Source organism: Dipodomys merriami, unplaced genomic scaffold, assembly GCF_024711535.1.
Source record: "Dipodomys merriami isolate MVZ:Mamm:240054 unplaced genomic scaffold, mDipMer1.0.p SCAF_6, whole genome shotgun sequence".
Classification (NCBI taxonomy): Eukaryota; Metazoa; Chordata; class Mammalia; order Rodentia; family Heteromyidae; genus Dipodomys; species Dipodomys merriami.
This window is the reverse complement of record NW_027206179.1, coordinates 7,815,331-7,837,325: the sequence shown is the minus strand read 5'-3', so window position 1 is coordinate 7,837,325 and position 21,995 is coordinate 7,815,331. Positions and strand designations below refer to the sequence as shown.

Sequence of the window (21,995 nt, the reverse complement as noted above, 5' to 3'; positions counted from 1 at the left end):
TTAGCTACAATCTGCTCATTTCTCTCACCTTCTGTTTCTTCTGTTCCTTGCTCCCTATTGGGCATCCCAATACAATCACCTGCATTCTGCAGCAGGTCATATTTGGAATTGTGTTTGCCATAGCTTTTCCACAGTATTGGCCAAAACTGTGACTGTGGTTCTTGCCTTCAGACCACTTCTCTAGGGAGAAGAATGAGGTGGTTGCTAGTATCAGGGGTTCCTAACTTCATCATTTTGTCTGCACTCTGATCCAGGTGATGTTCTGTGGTCTCTGGACAACTCTCAACCCTTTGTGGACACAGATACACGATCTGAACATAGCCACATTATGATCTTGTGCAACAAGGGCTCCCCCACTACCTTCTACTGTGTCTTGGGATACCTGGGTTCCCCAGACCTGGCCAGCTTCACTGTGGCTTTTCTGACCAGAAACCTGCCTGAATCCTTCCTGATTTTCAGCATGATGGTGTTCTACAGTGTCTAGATCACCTTCATGCCTATCATAGCATAAGAGGAAGGTCATGGTGTCTGTGAAAGTCTTCTCTATATTGGCCTTCAGTGAGAGGCTCCTGGCCTGCATTTTTATTCCTAAGTGCTACATTATCTTGATAAGGCCAATAGATATTCTCTGAGTGGTTTCAGTGATAAAACCCACACACAAGGAGAAACCTTAAGATGAGCACATATATTGTCAAGTGATAAAAGGTAAATCCCTAGTCCTTCCCGAGTTTTGTATTATTTTATCTTGTTAGAATTACTTCAGTGATTATGTCACTCTTAATCTTTTCTCTAATAGTGGTACAGTCACAACTTGTAGCCATAGGTGGATAAATTTTATTTTTATTAGCTTTAGATTTAGTTCTTCCTACATAATCTGCATTTCATCTTAACATTCCCACTCTTTAGTTTTTTTATTCTTATCTCCTCATCTTTGTTTTATCAATCACTTTTCTAAAATATTTTATTAAAGGTCATAATTCTACCATCTATTGGAGAATAGAAAATAAAACATAAAAATTGTGATAGGAAGAAGGATGAGGTAGTTTAGCATATAGCAATGTTCTTTCTCTATGAAATCAGTAAAAACAAAGCAGAATTTATCAAATAAAACAAATTCTCAAGTAGGAAATAGAGTACCCAAGAATATATTTCCAGATATAAAAATTCAGTTAAGCAATCAGTAACATTCAAAATTATTTATATGTTTAAAATTATAAACATGGACTCATGCACTAACAAACTGTTTGAAAACTCATTGTATTAGTAGGTACCCAAATTCATTACAAGTTTTTCATAATGATGCTGGAGGTGGAATGTAAAGCCATGGGCATGTTAAGCAAGTGCTCTGCTCTTGAGTCATACCCTCTGCTCTCACCATAAGGTTCCCCAAGTTTCCCTTATTTGCAATAACTAGTATATGTCTGAGACAAGCAGAAAAGTTCGGCTAAGTTGATGTTAGGTGAAACAAACCCCAAGATAAGCACATATTCAAATGTTTTTTCTTTCATGCGATTGTTTCTAACATTTATAAGATGATTTCTTTGTATGTGCCTCCCCCCATGGTATAACCCTTGATTTCACTGTATTTGATGTTGGTATAATTTGTGGAGGGGAAGGGAAAAAACAAATTGTTTAACTAAGGATACAGGTGGACCCATTGCAACAATGAGATGTACAAGTCATTATGTCGAAAAACGAACTTTACAACTTTGGCGGGGAGGGGGGAGGAATTGGGAGTGCCGGGGGGGGGGGGAAGGGATAAGAAAGGGAAACAAAGGAGGAGGCCACAATACTTGATAAGAAATGTACTCATTATCTTGCCCATGTAATTGTAACTCTTCTGTATGGTATTTTCACAATAATAAAAAAAAATAGGTTCCCAAAGTACCTGCAATGACACACATGACCATAATCATGCAGTGTGCAACAGAAAATACAAATCTAAAGGTTAAGTCAAGGACTAAATAGCATAATGATGTTGGATAATACATGGTGCTATATGCCACACTAATGCAACCTATTATTAGTACGGGAAATGTAAAGATGAGGAATGTGACATTTAAAAAAAACTGCTTTTTCTTCATCCTGATCTAAAACTAATATGACTCTAAAAGACAGTGCAGTGCTTGCAAGAAAATCACAATCCTAATCAGGTCACCACTAATCTCATATCATTTTGAATATTTGAATATATAGGCTTTCATTACTAATATTTCTTCATTTTGAGTAGCATGAATTAGTTGTGCCAGAGTGATTATTTGGACATTCCAGGTACTCATGAAATGTGCCCTGATCAGATTCACAGCTTCCATCTACTTTTACCGCTTCTTAAAACAATTTCAGCATCTTTCATTACTCCATGTTCATACACATTCATTAAGTATTTTAACCATGCCCAGCCACTAGTATCTGTCCCTTACATTTAGAGCCCATAACTGGATAAGATCTCAATTACACTCTTGTCATTCATATTAATGAATGATCATTCAATGAGATGTCACAGATATTGGGGTATACCAATACTGTGACCAGTTCTACTTGATTTCTACAGAATAGGAAGTCAGTATTTTATTCAGTAATAATAATTCAACCATATCAATGGAATTACAATAAAAGTATAAGAAGCAATGATTTCAATAAAAGTGAGATCTACATTGTTCTTATCTTCAGAAACATATTGAGAAACTTAGATATATTCAATAAACATTCTAACCTCAAAAAGGAACAATTAAACAATTTTTCAACAACACATTATTTGTTGCTATTTCCAACAAAAATAAAAGTAATAGAAATTCATCTTCAGTTACATAATCACTAATCTATCATTTATATAAATATCAGAAAAAGGTACAATGAACAAGAGTAGAGAGGACAAAGGCTTTCATTGTGTGATCATAAGTTTTAAATTGTCATATAATTCTGTAAACATAGTACACAACTCATAAAATTGGTCTGTGCGGTACAATAAATAATACTTTTCCTTATTAAATAAAAAGGTATAAATATGAAAGATAAACATTTTCATGTAATCAACAGATTATAAACTTAGATAATATAACATCAATACATTTAATTGATACAGATTTATATATAGATATATATCATATTCAGATCAAGTCATTAAATAAGGGTATATTGGTAAGGATATCTTCCCATGCGTCAACAAACTTTTAGACATCTACAAATTTTATTGACTTATTAGTTCATAAATTAAGTAGATTGTGGGAAAAAATTGAGGTACATTTTTATACAATATGCCAGCCATTTCTAGAATTCTCAAGATATGTAAGGAAAGCAGAGAAGGAGGCAGAAGAAGGAAAAAGGAGATAGAGGAAGAGGGAAAGGGGGAAAGAGAGATCCAAAATCACAGACACAAAATTATTACTAAAGGCAGATGTTTGACTAGAAATGCATAATTATTGAACAAATCATGCTCCAATGAGAGGATTAACTCCAAGAACTTTGTTAACAGGAAAATTTAATGGAAAGAGTTGGATCACTAAGCAACACTGATGTACAGGTATCAGATTAGGATACTTAAAACTTTAGGAAAGGGACTGACAAAGAAAAGTTAGACTGGATAACAGTGAAAATGAAACAAAAAATGGAGATCATGGGATTGAGTGTAGAGTAAATAAAAAACATAAACACACACAATTTAAACAGCACTGGTGACAAATGTAAGTATATCAATAATCTAAAAATGAGTAAGTTATTTATCCATGGAATTATTATAAAATGATATAAGACTAGGAAATGAGTGTAGATTTATTTTACAACTTCTATCAAATATGTACCCATCTTAAGACAGCTTGTGGCTCATAATATGTGTATTGTCCCTGAAGGCACGCAGAGAATTTCTTTCTGGCCTTAACAAGATGATATAACACTTGGGGGCAAAAATGCAGCCTAGGAGCCCTGCACCAGAGGCTAGGATGGAGAAGACCTCCACAGCCACCATGAGCTTTCCCTTGGCGCTGTGGTAGACAGGCAGGAAGGTGAGCCACACACTGCAGAACACCAGCATGCTGAAGGTCAGGAACTTGGCTTCATTGAAGGTGTCAGGCAGGTTCCTGGCCAGAAAAGCTACAGTGAAGCTAGCCAGAGCTAATGAGCTCATGTATCCAAGGACACAGTAGAAGCCCATGAGGGAGCCCTTGTTGCACAGGATGATGATGTGGCCATGTTCAGAGTGTGCATCAATGTCAATGAAAGGAGGAGAGATTCCCAGCCAGAGTGCACAGAGAATCACCTGGATGAGCGTGCAGATGGGGATGATGAAGTTAGGAACCCCTGATACCAGCAGCCATCTCATCCTTCTCCCTAGAAAAGTGGTCTTGAAGGCCAGAACCACAGTCACAGTTTTGGCCAACACTGTGGAAACAGCCACAGTGAAGACAACTCCAAATGTGGTCTGCTGCAGGATACAACTGAGAGTATTGGGACGGCCAATAAAGAGCAAGGAACAGAGGAAACAGAAGATGAGGGAGATGAGCAGGATGTAGCTGAGAGCCCTGTTGTTAGCCTTGACAATGGGAGTGTCTTGGTTCTTCACAAAAACCCCAAGAACAACAGCAGTGAGTGTAGACAAGCAGAGAGCCATGCAGACCAGAGCCATTCCCAAGGGATCTCCATAAGCCAGGAAACTTGCAGCTCTTAAGAGGCATTGATTTTTCTCTGTGTTGGCATATTGGTGATCAGGACATTTCACACACTGCTCTACATCTGGTAAGAAGATCAAACATTAGCTTTTTTTCAGTATTGTCCATTATTCAAAGGAAATTAGAAAATCCCCTAGTAGATGTAATTCTATCATATAAGTATTTTTAACCGCAAATGTAAATATTAAAAGAAATTTCAATGTTCTTTTTGTTTCATTTCTATACAGAAACACTACTCTCGTTCCCAAATTCAGTGTTTTCAAGCTAATTGAAACATTCCCTTCAGAGACAATCACATTTGATAATGTGTCATTATTGCCATAATACCCTAACATCAATTTTCTACACCATTTCTCTTTGCTACATGTGCACAATGCCATAAACTTCACACAAAAGTGTGGAAGATATAGCTTGCAATTTCCTACATGTCTCTGTTAAGCATAAATAGATCTGTTGCACTGTCTTGAATTTATCTCTTTATATTTGTCCTAATTCTTTAATGTGAAGCAGTGGGGAAAAGAGAATCAAACCATTCTTTGGAGCTCTAAGTTATGCTATGCACAATATGTGTGCCTCCATCTTAAACCATACACAAGTTTATGAGCACTTGCTTTGTGACAAAAGGAAATATGTGGACAATGTAGTTTAATGATGTGTAGACCCTAATTTTATTGTTAAGCAAATACAGATTGCAGGAACACAAAGACTATTTCATAAGGCTTTTGTTTATTTTAGCAAACTTAACTAGGAGTGATAAAAGGAGTTTCTTTGAGATAACCATACCTACAATGGAATAGAAAATATGAATTCCATATGTAATTCAAGAGTATGATTTGTATAATGTCTGGGAGAACCATCAATTGTTACAATTAAATTACTAATTGAAGGAAGGAACTTGAGCTCTACAATCCTAATACACAAATTTCACATTGACTTGGATGGATTGGGGAATATTAGGAGTGATGGCAAATTTCTCCTTCAGTCATGACCTTACCTGTCCCATTAGCAATTTCATTCTCTGAGCAAGGGGTACAATCAAAGCAACAGGCAGCCTTTCCTTCCTGAGGGGACTTCCTGAATCCAGTACCACAACTCTCACTGCACACAGAGTGAGGAGTCTGAGGGCAGTGAGATAATGTTAGCAACTGTTTATATTTTTGCCTAACACATGAAAAATCCATACATTTTCTATACATCTTAATCCAATTAGTTTTTCAGGATGCTGTTATAGATATTACATCACGTGATCAATAATCTATATGTGTTGTCTTGGTCATCAGCTTGTTAGCTACGTTTCCTGAATAGTGAGAAACTAAATTTTGAGGCAAATACTATGAAACTCCCCTGAATTCACATGATTATGTGTTGTTTCTTTTGCTTATCTGAGAAATAGGGTGAAGGAAGAAACCTTTTTGAAGCTTTAAAAACATGCTATAAAATAAATCATAGGCTTCCCTTCTGTGGGGTTGTGTTATTTGCAGGTCCATAATACCTTCCTCTTTGTTTTCCAGTAACATGAGATAGGATGCTCTTCCAAAACAGGCTACTTACGTGATTCCCCTCACCAAAAATACCCAAGGAAGAGGCCAACTAATCATTGAATCACCAGCATAAGGAGTATGAAAAATAATCAACTCAATAAATTGATTTGTTGATTCTTATTAATTATGAGATTCTTATAATTGATTATTACATATTCTTAGAAATTTATTATTGAGATTTTTGTCAGAATGGTAGAAAATTTCTAAGATGTCATTTATATTTGATTATGTGAAATTGATGTCTATTTACAAATATACTGTGAAGTTCATGCATTTCTTTCCCTTTCAGGACTCAGTATATATAAAAATCTCATTGAAATACTTAATTATACAATGTCAGGCTATTCATGAGCAGGAGTATAAATTCTAGATTTTTGCTTGTTTCTAATTAGTTCAAATCATTACAGTTAGATCCAACCCACCTTGGTAGTTCTTAGGCCCCATTCTATCATATTTTCAGACACAGACAATTGATGACCATGTGGAGCATATGCAGAGAATTTTCCTATTTTTGCCTTAAATTCAAGACCTTCTGGAAGACTCCAAATGTTTACAATGTCATACTCTGCCTCCACCTTCCTTTTGTCATCCAAAACCACTTGGGCTCCAACAGGATTGTGAAATTGTATGTTCTTCAGAAAAGGATGCAGCTAAATAAAACACAACGTCTTCTTTTTAATAAGTTTTTAATTGTGAAAATACTACACAGAGGGGTTAGTTACATGAGCAAGGTAATGAGTACATTTCTTATCAAGCATTGTTGCCTCCTCCTTTGTTTTACCCTACCATCCCTTCCCTCCAACTCCACAAATACACTCCCCCCTGCCTAAATTATGAAGTTATTTTCCAACATAGTGTCTTCTACATCTTATTGTTGCAATGGATCCACCTATACCCCTATTTAAACATTTTGTTTTTTTCCCTTCGCCTCCCCAAATTATACCAACATCAAATACAGTGAAAACGGGGGTTATACCGTAGCAGGGGACATACAAAGCAACAAAAAAATCACATGGTACCTTATAAATATGTTAGAAACAATAGCAAGAAAGAAAAAAACCACTTGTGTCCCTATCTTGGCATTCATTTCGCTTAACTTCACCTTATCTGGTCATATGGAAATATAACATCTTATGGTGAAGTGAATCCAAGAGTTAAGACAGAAAATCTGAATTAAGAAAAGGTCCCCATTGTCTTTAATCCCTGCCTTATAATTCAAGATTAACACAAATACAAATTACAGTAGTACCTAAGAAAGACCAACATCGTCTTTCAATAGAAACAAATTCTATGTAAGTACTCATAAATGAGATACTTTTCAGTTGCCTAGCTACTGTTTACTATAACCAATAATTTCAGAAATCTCTATAAAATTTTTGTTAACTAAATTCATAATAATTGAGATTGAAATGTGAACATTTATGAAATGTGTAGTTAATACTAGATAATAATTCTGAGAGATGAGAAAATCTGGGTGTACAATTTTGAAACCATTGACAATGAGCAAGTTGAAGTCATTTGTAAAACAAATCATTGATGGAAAGATAACACCCAATACTTTTTTCCAGTTGTTTATTTTTCTTTAAAAACATATAAAGAATGGTATAAAGGCAACCACACAGACATCGAATTCAGTATTACTTTTTCTTGGTTTTGAAAAGTACCTGAAAGATTTAATTTCATACTATATGATACCCTATGAGGAAGTGACTTTGCTAATGGTGTGTACCATCTGACACAGAAGGCATTACCTGTGCAGGGGAAGGCACTGTCCCTATTCTATTTTCCATTGTTTGTTCTTCTGTTTGATGAAGAAGCACCTCATGGAGAGCCTGGGCCACAGCATACACAGCATTGTATATATTATAACTCTCTTCAGACATGGTCATGTCAAAAATCTGCCCAGGCAACCATTCCAAGGAGGCATCATATGGACAGTTCACCCAGGTTACACACTCAGCTTCATTCTGTGAGCAGTTAAAAGAGAAAAGCCAAACCCTCGCAAGGTAAAAGTCCTCTGGGTATTTGGAAGGGTTAACTGCCCTTATAAAATCTGTGAACCCAGCAATGTCTGCAAAGTGGTGTGAAAATATGAGAGGTACATGGAATGAGCCAAGTATGAAGTATCTGCTTCTCATAGTTAAATCCCACGAGTTTATGATACAAACTTTTCCTGTTATTAAAAATTGTTCAAAATACAACATTAACTCAAGTAGGAATTCATTATCACCATAAATGATGGAAACATTTGCTGATGACTTATTAATCTCATTATATATTACCATCAGTCTCGATATCTCTGACAGGGTGCGGACTGGCACCACTTTCTCAAAGGCTATGCAGACTCTGTTTTTGGACATCTCTTCTCTCAATTCTGGAAGAATCCACAAACCATTCTCATCTTGTGAGATGAGCAGTCCCACCCAGTTCCAGCTGAAATGAAGCAGTAAGGACACTATGGCAATGGCTAGAGTTGTGTCCTTTGGGGCCATCTGATAAAGAGAAGGAAATTTGCTGGCATCACTCAGGATAAGGTCAAAAGGTCCAAAGGTAAGCTAAAGGGATGAGAAAATTAAGGGCTCTGTGAATAAGAAGACAGCCATCCATCACAATCTCAGTCTTGAAGTATATTAAACAAATCTGCATGTGGGAGGAAGAAAGGTTAATTTTCCTTTTTTAAAACCGTTATTGCTAGATGCTGGGAGCTTATGCTTATAGGCCTAACTATTCAAGTAGTTGAGATCTGTGGATCACAGTTAAAGCCAGACTGGGTAGAAAGTATATGAGGCTCTTACTTCTACTTAAGCACCAAAGAGCCAGAAGTGGAGCTCTGGCTAAAGTGGTACAGCACAGGACTTGAGCCAAAAAGTTCAGGGACAATGCCTAAACCCTGAGTACAATCCCTAGGACTGGCACAAAAACAAACTAACATTTGGTAGCATAAAATTTGATTGGCTCAAAAATCTCTTTCTTCACACCAAAGTAGACATGTTTTCACATTTCCTCATTCCTCCCACATTCACCTGTGGAAATCTGTAGAGTTCCAGCAGTGTCCCTACTGTGGCCGATGTTGTTCCTGATATTCCTGTAAGTACTGCCACAGACTTTCTTTCTCTCATACAGGTGTAGTTTGGGATCTTGTACTGCCCAGATTGCCAAAGAAAAGGCTTCTCAAATACAAATGAACTTTTGAAATCAACATCATAGATATCAAATCCTAGTGTCAGGTTGTGTAAAACATCAGGGTTCTTGTTGATTTCCTCAACAGCAAAAGCCAAGGCGAGAACAAATTGGTAGTTCTTGAAAGTAAACCTGCATTGTGGGCATAAAATTTTAGGAAGAGTATTTTAGAACCTAGTCTTCAAATATAATGCAATGCCTTTGAGGGATTGAATGTTTATTCCTCTGCACAATTAATGTATTGAAACATTACCCTCTATTGGGTTGGATGAGAATGTGGATTCATGTGCACATATTTACAAATACAAATAGAATTATTTGGAATGAGATCAGATCTTTATGCAAGCCCAGAAAGAGTTGTTTTGTCTGTCTGCTACATAAAACACCAAACAACTGTACTCCATTAAATTTAGGATAGGTCCTTGTGAGACTCCAAATGGTCTATTGTCTTAACTTTAGGTTAACTAGGTCCATATGTATGAAAATAAAATTTTAAGATACATAGTTTGTGTTATATGGCTATGTCAGGCTAATCTTACTAATGGAATATCTGAAGTAAACGAGTTCCTTCAGAAGCACTATGCATCATTCAGAAAGTATTTTACAATTCAATCCTTATATTCAATTTCAAATAACACATTATATACAAACAAAGCATCATCATATTGTGACTAAGGATCAAACTGTAACTAGCTTATGTTGAAATCCCACTTCCATGGCTACCATAATGAAATGCACTCTTCTGAAACACCTCCAGGAACACTCTGCTTGTCTAAGTATATTTAGATGTAAATACTGAAATGGAATATATAATCTCTATATATAATTATATATACACATAGAGATAATTTTACTAATAAGGCATGTAATTCAAAGAACTGAGAAAACGAGGAAAGAGGTGACATTCTTCAAAATGAAATGTACTGTATCCCTATTTAAACAATTTGTTTTTTCCCTTCCCCTCCACAAATTATACCAACATCAAATACAGTGAAAACAGGTTATACCTGTGGGGAGGGACATACAAAGCAACAAATAAATATCTAATAAATATGTTAGAAACAATAGCAAGAAAGAAAAAAACATTTGAGTCCTTATCTTGGGGTTCATTTCACACAATAAAAAATGAAATGTACTCATTAACTGACTTATGTAACTCTAAACCATCTGTACATCATGTCTTTACAATAAAAATAAATAAATGAGATTGAAAATTTAATTAATTAAAAAGAAATGTACTTATTACCTTATTTCTTATATTACCTATATTACTTATGTAAATGCAACTGCTCTGTACATCACTTTTAATATAACAGTAAAAAAGAAATTAGAATGTTCTAATACAGCAAATATGTCAGTCAAACCATAAAAGTATTTTTTATAATCATGGAAATTATTTCAATAATAATTTTGCAGCATTCATTGTAGGACAATATAAACTTGAATAACTAACATGTGAAATGATGTGAGAAATACAGTGCCATTATAGATTTTTCCTTAGTGTGCATTAACTATTTTAGTTGTATGGAGATATTTCATTATGACATTTCTCAACCTTCACTTATGGACTTTTATCATATTTAGACCTGTATTTCATGTGAGTATATTTTTTATTCTTTACTTTTCTTCTCATCTTTTATTATTGTGGCTTTTTGTCATCATCCAAAGTAGGTTGCTGTAATCAAATATATTTTAATCTTCTTATGACCACAAGTGAAAACCTACAATTGACAAATAAAAAGTAACAAACCAGAAATCAAAACACACAACCTGTGAACTCACTTGTTAATCACTTTTAGAAATTTCTGAAAGAAGGAAAGAGAAAATGGAAAAAGCTTCAATAAAACTGGAGAACAAGGACAGCCTGACAGTAATCTGGAGGAAAATCTACATTGTCATCCTGACCATCCCCTACATGGAGAAAGTGGATGGAACTCCTGCTTGACTCCATCACTGCAACTGCTTCCCAGTGGAAGACTGCTTTGATTGTTAAAACTAAGACTATGACTGTGGGACATTCTTTTGTGTGACACAGATTTGTGAATCTTACCCCACTGGGACCTGGGAGAGGCTGGTTATGTTGGTATGCTAATAAGACAAGTGTAGGCCAAAAGGCCTTCCTTATAAACTTTGGTTAAAGTAACTTGGTTAAATGAGCCCAATCTATTTCTCATTGAAAAAATACTTTTTAATGTGCAGAAGAGCAGTGGAGGGTGGGGGCTGGGAAGTTGGTTTCAGTGGTAGAGTGTTTGCCTCATATGCATGAGGTCCTGGTTTCAATTCCTCATCACCACATAAGCAGAAAAAAGCCAGAAGTTGTGCAGTGGTTCAAGTGGTATGGCGCTAGCCTTGAGCTGAAGAGCTGAGGGACAGCACGCAGGCCCAGAGTTCTGCCCCCATGACTGAACAAAAATAAATCATAAAAAAAGATCAGTGGGGGGTGGAATGAGGATGATTTGATTTCATGTACATAAAGAGCAGGGTGGAATGTAGTGGAGAAACTGAGTTACAACCATCCTTGTGCCTGGCCAGGTGCTGGGGCTGTTGATTTCACAGACATCCTGAAGTCTAGCCAGGAGATGTGGGTCTGTCCACCCAGCCCCAAGGCCTATAAGCCATCCTTTGAATTGTGGACTTCAGACTCAGTAGGTAGAGCCAGGAGGACCCTGCCTTGGGGAAATATAGATACATCATGTTGTTTAGCTCCAGGGGAGCTCTGCTCCTTGTGCTGTGTTTATGTATAATACTTTGCTGAGGTTGAGTCTCCACACAACATGTGACCTTTGTCTTTAAAAGCTAGGTGCAAGCTCTGTTTGGGGCTGTAGGTCTTTGTAATTGGCCTTCTGCAGTCCACTAGTGTTAAAATAAAGACTCCAAAATGTGAAGAAAAAACAAACAACAAAACACCTGGAGAACAAGTTACATCATAACAGTAATGAAAAGTGATCTGTCAAGAAAAGTGATTTGTCAAGAATTGCTGTGAACACAAATGCCTGAAAATCTGCAATTGAAACACATGATGTGGCTGAATTAGTAAAAATCAATTAAAAAATTCATGGCCAAACTTTATGTTGATTCCAAGAAATTCACTTCATCCTCAAGGACACATAAAATTCAAAGGAAGGACTAGAGTTTGTAACAATTAGTATATGTGTAGGATAATTCCAGCAGATGAGCAGAAAAGCTCAATAACTATGACCCTATGACCATATAAGATGATGCTAAGCGAAATGAACTCCAAAACATGGAAACACAAGGTTTTGTTGTTGTTGTTGTTGTTCTTAATGTACTGTGATTTTTTTCTTTGTTTTGTGTGTTTTTTTCTTTTTCCTGTGGTTTATCTCCTATTGTTGCTGTACTTGATTTTGGTACCCTGGGTCTTGTATATACATTTGTCTGAATTACAGAAGGGAAAGGGAACAACACAATGGTGAGACAAAGGACAAATGGTGAGCCAATGAAACAATGAGTCCCATAAGACAACATGATGGAAATGAACTGTACAACATGTGGGACACTGGGGTGAGGAGGGGTTTGCAAGGAGGGAAAGTGGGAGAAAAATGAGGGAGGGGATAACAAGTTTGACAAGAAAAATACTCACTACCTTACCTATGTAACTGTAACTCCTCTGTACATCACCTTGACAATTTTTCTATTAAAAAAAAAGAAGCAAAGGAAGGAGTAGAATAAAGCAGTCCATGCCAATAGAAGCCAAAAGAAAGCTGGAATATCCATAAAACTTTAAATTATATGGACTTTAATCAAAGCAATGAAGAGAGACATGTTCATATTACAATAATGAAGGAGTTAGATCAGCAAGGTGAAATTATAACTCATCAGAAATATTTACCCACTAACCAAACAATTAATTATACAAAGGCAATCAAAGCAGTCTTTGAGATAGAATAAGTCCCTAATACGATAATAGCTACAGATTTATCACAGCACATTTAGCACTGGAGAGAACATCCCAACAAAATAAAAGTAGTGGCAAAAGAGTTACATTTCACTCTACATCACATACATCTACAGAACATCCCACCCAACTTGTCAATGAAGCATCTCTCACCAACATGCAGCATAGGGAAAAATCCCAAACTCAAAGTTAAAAATATTGTAATATAACCCCACATTCAGACCACAAAATATTAAGGGTAGACATGAACAAAAATTAAAGTAACTTAGAAAACATAAAATACACGAAAATTAAAATATTTTCAACCAATGAATGAAGACAAAATCTAGAAATAAACTTGAAATAAATGAAAATAATGAATATCAAAATTTATGGATATGAAAAATAAAAGACTGAAAGTGTTAAATTATTTTAGACTTTGCCAGAAAACCACACAGACATCCAGGTACAGAGAACAAAGAAAGGTTTATTGCCAGGAAAAGGGGCCAGCAAGACCCCTTCTCACAAAGGAGAAGTGAGAAGAAACGCTGGCTATTGCCTGCAGTAATCTATATAACCTAGGGGGCTTAGGAGTGGCTCGAAGGGGCTAGGAGGCAGAGACCTTGGTATGGACGTATGGGACAAGTGCTTCATCATGGCAGACTAGGATGTATGGCTGTTGCCCAAACAGTAGATAAGGGGTCCTGCAACTGCCCAGACCTGAAGGTCACTCTAAAGAGCTCTTGTTGCCTTCTATGGTGGTAGTTTCCCCAGAGAAGTGCCATCCCATGATAAAGAAGGTTGGAGGCTGATTATTTACTGCCTTTACTAAATGATCCTAATGTTGCTTGGGAAGGAAGCATGCTAAGCTGTGGAAACAGGAAAGAGTGTACTAAGCTATGGGAAGGGAGCTCATTTCGCTAACAGAAAGGAAACCACTGAACATTGCTGAAATCAGAAGACTAAAAACATGCACTAAACAACGTACATCTCAAAGAACTAGAAGGACAACTATTAAACTCAAACTTAGTAGAAAGAAATAATAGTAGAAATGGTGGGGTAAGGGGGGGAGATGAGAAGGGATAGTAAGGGGAAACAAAGGAAGAGGCAACAATGCTTGATAAGAAATGCACTCATTACCTTGCCCATGTAATTGTAACCCCTCTGTACGGTATTTTCACAATTAAAAAAAAAGAAATAGAGGATAAAATAGCAATACCAATTATCAATAAAGCAGAGGTTTGTCAAAAACAAGAGGGAGCCACATGTTCTTTTAGTATCAAGGAGAAGCAGAAACACACTAAAATATGCACAGTTTAAAAAAAAAAACAGCAATTACCTGCATGCTAGTTAGTGCCTCACACATGGAATCCTAGCTACAGAGGAGGCCGAAATCTCAGAAATGAGTTTTGATACAGTTCCATTAGCCTTATCTGGAAGATTCTTTTTTTTCTTTTTTTGGAGGGGTCCAGTCATGGGGCCTGAACTCTGGGCCTGGGCACTGTCCCTCAGCTCTTCAGTTCAAGGCTAGCTCTCTACCACTTGAGCCACAGTGCCACTTCTGGCTTTTTTCTTTTTGATTATGTGGTGCTGAGGAATTGAACCCAGGGCCTCATGCATGCAAGGCAAGTGCTCTACCACTGAGCAACTTCCCCAGCCCCTGGAAGATTCTTATCTGTAATTAATCAGCAACAAGCCAGAAGTTGAGGTGTAACTCAAGTGGTAGGCACAAGTAAATTTCTTACTAAGTCTTAAATAATCAGCAAGCCATAACATGAATGGCAATTTAGATTTAGCTCAATGTTGGAATCTTTTATTTCATTTCCAGAAACTTGAATCCACCATAATGTAAGTTACAACAGTGATTGTATCCAACTTAAAAGCTTCGGCACAACACAATAAACAATTCTCAGAATGAAGAGACAGACAAAGGAATGGCAGAAAATCTTTGCTAGCTGTTTGTCTGACAGGGAGTTAATGTGATAGGATAAAACAATTTTAAAGTGTAAACACCAGTTTAAAAGATAATCTGATCAGGAAATAGCAAATGAAATAAACTTTTTTGAAACAAAAATGTACTAATGTTAACATAAAATGTGAAAATGTTCTGGTATTTTAACAATGAGGAATACATCAACCGAAGTTTGTTGATCAGTCCAGAATGGCTGTCATTGGGAACACAGAAATTGCAAATTTGGGTGAGGAGGTTGAGAAAGGTTTATCAATGGAGGTATCTAAAGAAATTAAAAATAAGCCAGGGGCTTAATGCATGTAATTCTAGCTACTCTAGAGGCAGATATCTGAGGATTGTGGTTCAAAGACAGCCACAGCCTGGGCAGGAAAGTCTGTGAGACATTTATCTCAAAAATAGGAAGTGCTACAGTTGCATCCATTAGCAAAAGGGCTCAGGAACAGTGCCAACGCCCTGAGTTCAAGCCCCATAACCAACAAAAAAGAAATTATAAATAATGCCAACGTTTGATACAGCTATACCAGTTGTTGATATATATATATAATAACAAATATGCATACACATGCATTTGTATAGAAACCTGAGTTTGATACTTAGGGATGTATTATATATATATATATATATATATATATATATATATATAGTTGTATATATAGTTGTATATATATATATGTATAAGTATATATACATATATATAATTATAACCAATACTAGCCAACTTACATAAACAGCCAAGATGTATGAGACATATGAATGGACAAGGAAAATAGAGTTCAGTTTTTAGAGATGAGCATGAAATCACATCATTGGCAAGAATATGCATGAAACTAGACATCATCATGATAAGCAAATTAATCAAGTATTCTGAATACAAGTACCACTTTTTCTCTCCTAAATGTAGGAGAAAATAGATTAAAATACACTGAGGAAATTAGGGATGTTAGAGATGGAAAGAATGTGAAAGGAGGAGTAAGTGTATATAAATAGAGTTGGTAACTATGACCAAACTATGTGACAAGTAAAATGCAAAAACAATATTAAACCAGATACCAGGCACAGTATTTTATTGTAATAAAAATTGAAAAATATTGCCACAATCCGTGTGGGTGTAGATTGAGGCAAATCTATCTGACCCACTGACATCTAATTGTAGTAGTACATTTACCTGTGTCAAAGACTTGATGCATAAAATATTAATGTATTTATCCTGTACCATGCTACCAGAAGAAAATCCTGATGAAATGATTGTTTATGGTGAATGTGTGTAACCTTGTGAAGCTTATGGTGAATGTGTGTAACCTGAAGCAATCCTGGAATGACAGGAATAAGTGCTTGAAGTACTTTATCAAGTTTTTGCTGTTATCCTGTTATCTCCCTCATGCACATGTCCTTTTGATCTGTTCCTTTAAGATGGTCACTGGACAAACTGACTCTAAAAGTGAAGGCTGATTTTCACCATGGCTGTTCATTGAACTCATTCCTCACCCCATGGTGAATTTGGAAAATTAATTGTTTAACATTAAAATATTAAGTAGGAGATATCTCTGCATGGGTATTTCTTTATCTGTTGTCCTGATAACTGCTGGAGGAACTGGGAACTAAACCAAGTGAACAGACATTAATTAAGTCAGGACATCCCGGACTATAGCCAACAATGCTTCAGATCTATAAATAGCTAAGAAATACACAGCTACCATAACAGAGAGATTCAATGTTTGTATATTCAATGTTTGTTAGTGCACTAACAAAAATATTCTAGTATGTTTTCAGAAATTATTAGGTGAACAGGAGAAAATAATGGAGGAAAAAATGACAAGCAGGCAAACATGTAGCTTTAACATAAAGGTACACATCTCTTCAATCAGAAGGAAGAAAGTAATTTCTATCCCTGCCTTCTCTCTTCCCAAGTGCATATAGCTCCTTCTGATTATATTTTTCACACCAGCACTTCAAAAAGATGGAAGCCATTGATAGAAAAAATGGCACTTCTCATTCAATAAGAATCAATCAGGGTGCTAGAATTTTTTCAACTTCCTCATTAATCATGCATTAATGAGACACTCTGCTACAGATCAAAACTTCAGTATATGCATGTGCACAGTAAAACACAACTCAATTGGGGCAAATTACATTCCCCCATGAGTTTCCTTGGAATGCAGGCTGGCAGCTCCTGGGTCATGAAGCATATCTGACATAAAATAATGAAATAGTGCTTAGTAAAAAACACTGGGTGTCTACATAAGAATATTTTTACTCCTTGTTATCAAGATATAGGTGAAAGCTTGGTGTAGGTGGCTCACTCCTGGAATCCTAGTTACTCAGGAGACTATGATCTGAGGATCATTGTTCAAAGCCAGCCCAGGCAGGAAAGTCTGTGAGACTCTTATCTCTACTAAAAACTACCAAAGAACCAGAAGTGGAGCTATTGCTCAAGTAGTAAGATGCTAGCTTTGAGCAAAAAGAAGCTTAGTGTCCCTTAGAGCTCTAGGTCAAAGCCCCAGGACCAGTACAACCCTTCCCCTCCAAAAAAAACAGATATAGGTGATCTCATGCTTACTAAAGTAAAATTTTCAAACTACTGGCCTATGTTGAAAGAAATATATCAGCAGCCTCTTAGTTACAGAACTCATGCCACTGATTCAGGCTGTTTGTCAAAACATCAGTTCATCTTTTGCAGTGACAGCTAGGATGAAGGAGATAGAGTGATGATGGAGTAAACTGGAGAGCTCTCAGGCCTAGAAATAAGCTACATGGAAGGAAATAAGAGTTCTACTCTACTAGCAGGCAGAACATCACTCTAAAGTAGAGACAAGATAAAATAATAAATCTAGCTGTTTCTGGTGCAGTAGAGGATAGGAAATCAAGGTCGAGGAAACAGAGAACATTGAAGTGAGCACCCAGAATTCCCTCAGGCATTGCCATTTGAGAACAAAATTGCAAACGGAAATAAATGATGAATCACTTACGGCATGCTGTCTTTATGGTTGGTAGTAGCATCGCTGTTACTGGGGTCTGCTCCTAAAGTGTAGAGAGGGAAAAACCCAGCAATCATCACATCTCCATCCATGTGTGCCTTCTGTTTCATTCTGGAAAAGCAGCTAGTGTCACCCAAGGACTTGACAAGGAGTGGAAGCTGGAGAAAAATAAGTGTGAAAATGAAAGGGAACATCACGGAAGCCTCCGCCAACCTGGAATTCTGGCTGGAAGTGAAGCCTGTGGGATAAATATACTATAAACATATATATTATATTTGTTTATATATGCAGATGTATCTTTTTAATGACAGGGAAGTCAACTCTAAGCCGGTTTCTCTCATGCAGCCTCCTCTAGTCTCCTTTAGGAATGGGGAAATCTCTCAGCCCTGAGGCTTGGCACCTGAGATCCAGAAGAAAAACACAAACTGAAAAACTTGTTTGTGAGACTATTAACCTACCTCAATGCATCATGATTTCATCCAACATAGTAAGACCCCAGTGATGAACTTCTCTTCATTAGATCTTGTCCCAAGACTGATAAAAGAACGTAGCTGAATGAAAGCCATTTGGGATGATGCACCTGGATTGCATCAGAAGATGCCATGCCAGGTGAAAAGATGAAATGGTCAGAAAGGTCCCTGCCAATAAGAAGTCAACCAACATAATTAAGGCACTGCACTCTCCAAACTTAAAGACAGGCAGGGTCCAACCTCACAAAATCAGTATCCATCACAGCCACAGAACATTGCTGGTTGACCAGGGCAGGTTTGTGAGTTACAGGTGCAGAAATCTCAACTAGTGCACCCAGTTACTGTTGCCTGGGAACGCAATGCTCATAGTGAAGTCAGCAATTACACATGGGTATCTCAAGATGAATGCAGTAGTTGCCATGCAAATTTGTATTCTGGTTATTGACCTTCTTCACAGTGGAAATTTTACCAGACATGCTAAATACTTATATCAATATTGTTATATTGATATATTCAGTGATGCACTGCTACATCCAACACATTGGGTTTTTCTGATAAAGGTGTTCTTAAAACTTACAGCTATATAGGAAATCCTTCTCTCTCTTTACAAACTTAAGAAACTATGGGAACCTAAAGTAGCAATGGCATCCCATTGTCATGAGGCAGCTGTGTTGTCCTTGGGACTAGACTTTAGTTGCCCCAGCGGGTGCTGGGTCCCCTCTAGCCTGCAGGGCAGGGTGGTCTTGCAGCCCATAACCTGTCCCCAGGAAGCCAGCTGCCAGCAGCCCCCCGAAGTAGCTCTATGCCCACCAGGCGTGTCTCTTCAGAGCAGTAGCAGTGGCTGAGGTGGCCGCTTGCTCAAGGAGAAAACTGTGCTTGTGTGCAGAGTTGGTTCAAGAAAGGAGTTTTGGGACTCAGTGTCCCCTCCTTTTCTCTCTTTTGTGGGATCCCTTTTCCTCTAAGGCTTTTAGCTCCTCCTCCCCTCAGGCCATTGCTTAGACGTGCCCATAAATCCCGGATTCCATGTATCCCTTACATTGCCCAGCTTCTGGAAAATGGGGATCCACATGTACTCATGGTGGGTTTGGAGTAAGAAGGGAGACACTGATTTTGACGACCTGTTACAGTTCTCAGACTTTCTAGACTCGTTTCGTTACTGGTGGCGGTGTTGTTTTGGTAGAACTTTATTATTTGTATGTGTGTTCAAGTCCTGTGGCTTAAACTCAGGGCTGAGGGGCTGCCCCTCAGCTTTATCCTCAACACTAGAGCTTTCTCTCTTGAGTCATAGCTCCACTTCTGGAATTCTGGTGGTTAACTGGAGATAAGAGTCTCACAAACTTTCCTGCATAAGTTGGTTTCAAAGCTTGATCCTCAGATCTCAGCCTTCTAAGTTAGGCTTGGTTTTATAAACAAAATTTGTCTTACTGTATTACTATCTGATGTAGACTATGGCAGAATCAGCTTCCAGCCACAAGATTCTTTGTTGCTATGATCCTCTTGTTCTTATGGTGACAGTAAAGGAAGAGTTTGATGGTTTAGGCTTTAAAAAGTTAGCTTCCTAACTCATTAGTTTAAGCCTATCATTGTTTAAGCCTATCATCTTAAGACAAAACGGAAATTTACAAATTTCATTGGGTTCAAGGATGGGAAGCTTCATATAACGGTATTGGAAGTTTGTTTGCATATGGCAGACACTTCTCAGCAGAAAGGTCTGGAAGTCAAAGTCATGTAATCACAGTGAATTACAACACTTTGGAAAAGCATTTCACTGTTTTCTTTTGCCTTCAGTGGTTGGTATAGACAGTACAATTTGTTCCAATTGTGAAAGGCTGAGAAAGGAGACTATCTGAAAGGTATCTTTGGTCTTTGCCTGTAGGACAAAAAAGGTTTTGTGTATTTGAGAGCTGATGTGTAATGTGATTCTTTATTTAAATTTTATTGTACAGGTTATGTACAGAAGGGTTACAGTTACATAAGTTAGATAATGAGTACATTACTTTTTGAACAGTGTTATCCCCCTCTATCATTTACCCCCCTCTTCCTCCCCACTCCCCCAGTTGTAAAGTTCATTTCCAGCATAGTGTCTAGTGAGCATCACTACTGAATTGGTTCACTCTTTGTCCCACTATTTCTGTGATTTGTATTCCCTTCCCCAAATCAATAAACTTATATACAAGGGTATAGAAACTTATATACAAAGGGTACAGAAATCAAAACAGTGACAACAGTTTGTTGCTGTTTGACAATACCACTTTGTTTATTCCAAATTCAAAAATACTGGCATGTTAAGTTTATGTCTCAATGAAAGTGTATTATTTTTATGAGTAATTCACGATGATTCTTTAGGAAGTTTCCTTTGTAAATCCACTGGTATAATTCCAATATTATGAGACTATCATATTTTCCATAGTTGGAGACTGACCTCACTCCTGTTTATTGTTTTAGCCTAAAATTTGTTTCCTTTTATTTCCATAATCTCTGATGATTTTGCTGTGGCTTCTGCTTATATTCCAATGAGACATATATGGAATGCACATGAAACACATTTCATGTGTTCTTAAATTTCATTTCTCCAAAAACATAACTAAAAATAACAGAATCTGTGAAGCTATATCTATGTTGATATATAGAGAGAGTTATATCCATGTTGATACATAACATAAAGATCAACATCCAGGTGTGGCAGCACATGCATATAATCACAATATTCAGGAGGTGGAAACAAGAGGTTCCATAGTTTAAAGTCATCAAGACCCATTTCTGAGAACTCACTCCTTAACTCCTTTGTGTAGTGTAATTTCTCAAAACGAATCTTTATGTCAGGTTCTGGTAGGTCCTCAGCAATAGGAGTGTCTTTATTGTTCATAATCCTTTTCCAGACAAGGTGAGGATAATTGGTGTTAATGAGGTGACTCAAGGTGCTCTGTCACTTCAGGGAGTGGACTGGTGACCAGACGGAGCATTGGCAGTGTGGTGGGACTGAGCCCTGAAATTGTATGAATTGTGCTAAATCTCAGTGATGTTTAATTTAATTGAAGGACACCTAGTTGTTGTTGAGAATTGACTCATGTCAATAAGCACCACATATTTGATATCTCGAGGTGTTAGAAAAAAATCCACTATATATCATCACTTTCAGTGACTTCTAGGGAGTGTTGAGCACTTTGATCTGTTAAGAAATTACCAGAGGATTGGTTGGACATTCTTTATAGGTTTACCATCTGTTTACGAAATAATAATGTTTTTACAGTTTTACCTATCTTTGATTTTGGCTGAGTTTTTATTCACAATTATCTAATAA

At 37.0% G+C, this 21,995-nt stretch overlaps 1 protein-coding gene across 1 annotated transcript; it reads right to left on the bottom strand.

Annotated features, from left to right (window-relative positions):
* Window positions 1–4: 4 nt before the first annotated feature.
* On the bottom strand, window positions 5–21,560 carry LOC138814225 (vomeronasal type-2 receptor 116-like). Its single transcript, XM_070003236.1, has 9 exons — window positions 21,349–21,560; window positions 18,805–18,862; window positions 18,216–18,382; window positions 9,226–9,514; window positions 7,954–8,757; window positions 6,625–6,852; window positions 5,656–5,779; window positions 3,850–4,725; window positions 5–180 (listed from the first exon to the last, which is right to left on the bottom strand). The coding sequence occupies exons 1-9, from the start codon at window positions 21,558–21,560 to the stop codon at window positions 5–7; spliced, it is 2,934 nt and encodes a 977-aa protein (XP_069859337.1).
* Between the last annotated feature and the right edge of the window lie 435 nt (window positions 21,561–21,995).

Bases quoted from the DNA above. Each gene is read 5' to 3' on its own strand.
- LOC138814225 (XM_070003236.1), bottom strand. From the start codon at position 21,560: ATGAACAATAAAGACACTCCTATTGCTGAGGACCTACCAGAACCTGAC. The intron at 9,515-18,215 runs GTAAGTGATTCA...CCCACAATGCAG, and splicing joins AACCATAAAGACAGCATGCC to GTTTACTTTCAAGAACTACC. The intron at 5,780-6,624 runs GTGGGTTGGATC...CACTGCCCTCAG, and splicing joins GGGGCCTAAGAACTACCAAG to ACTCCTCACTCTGTGTGCAG.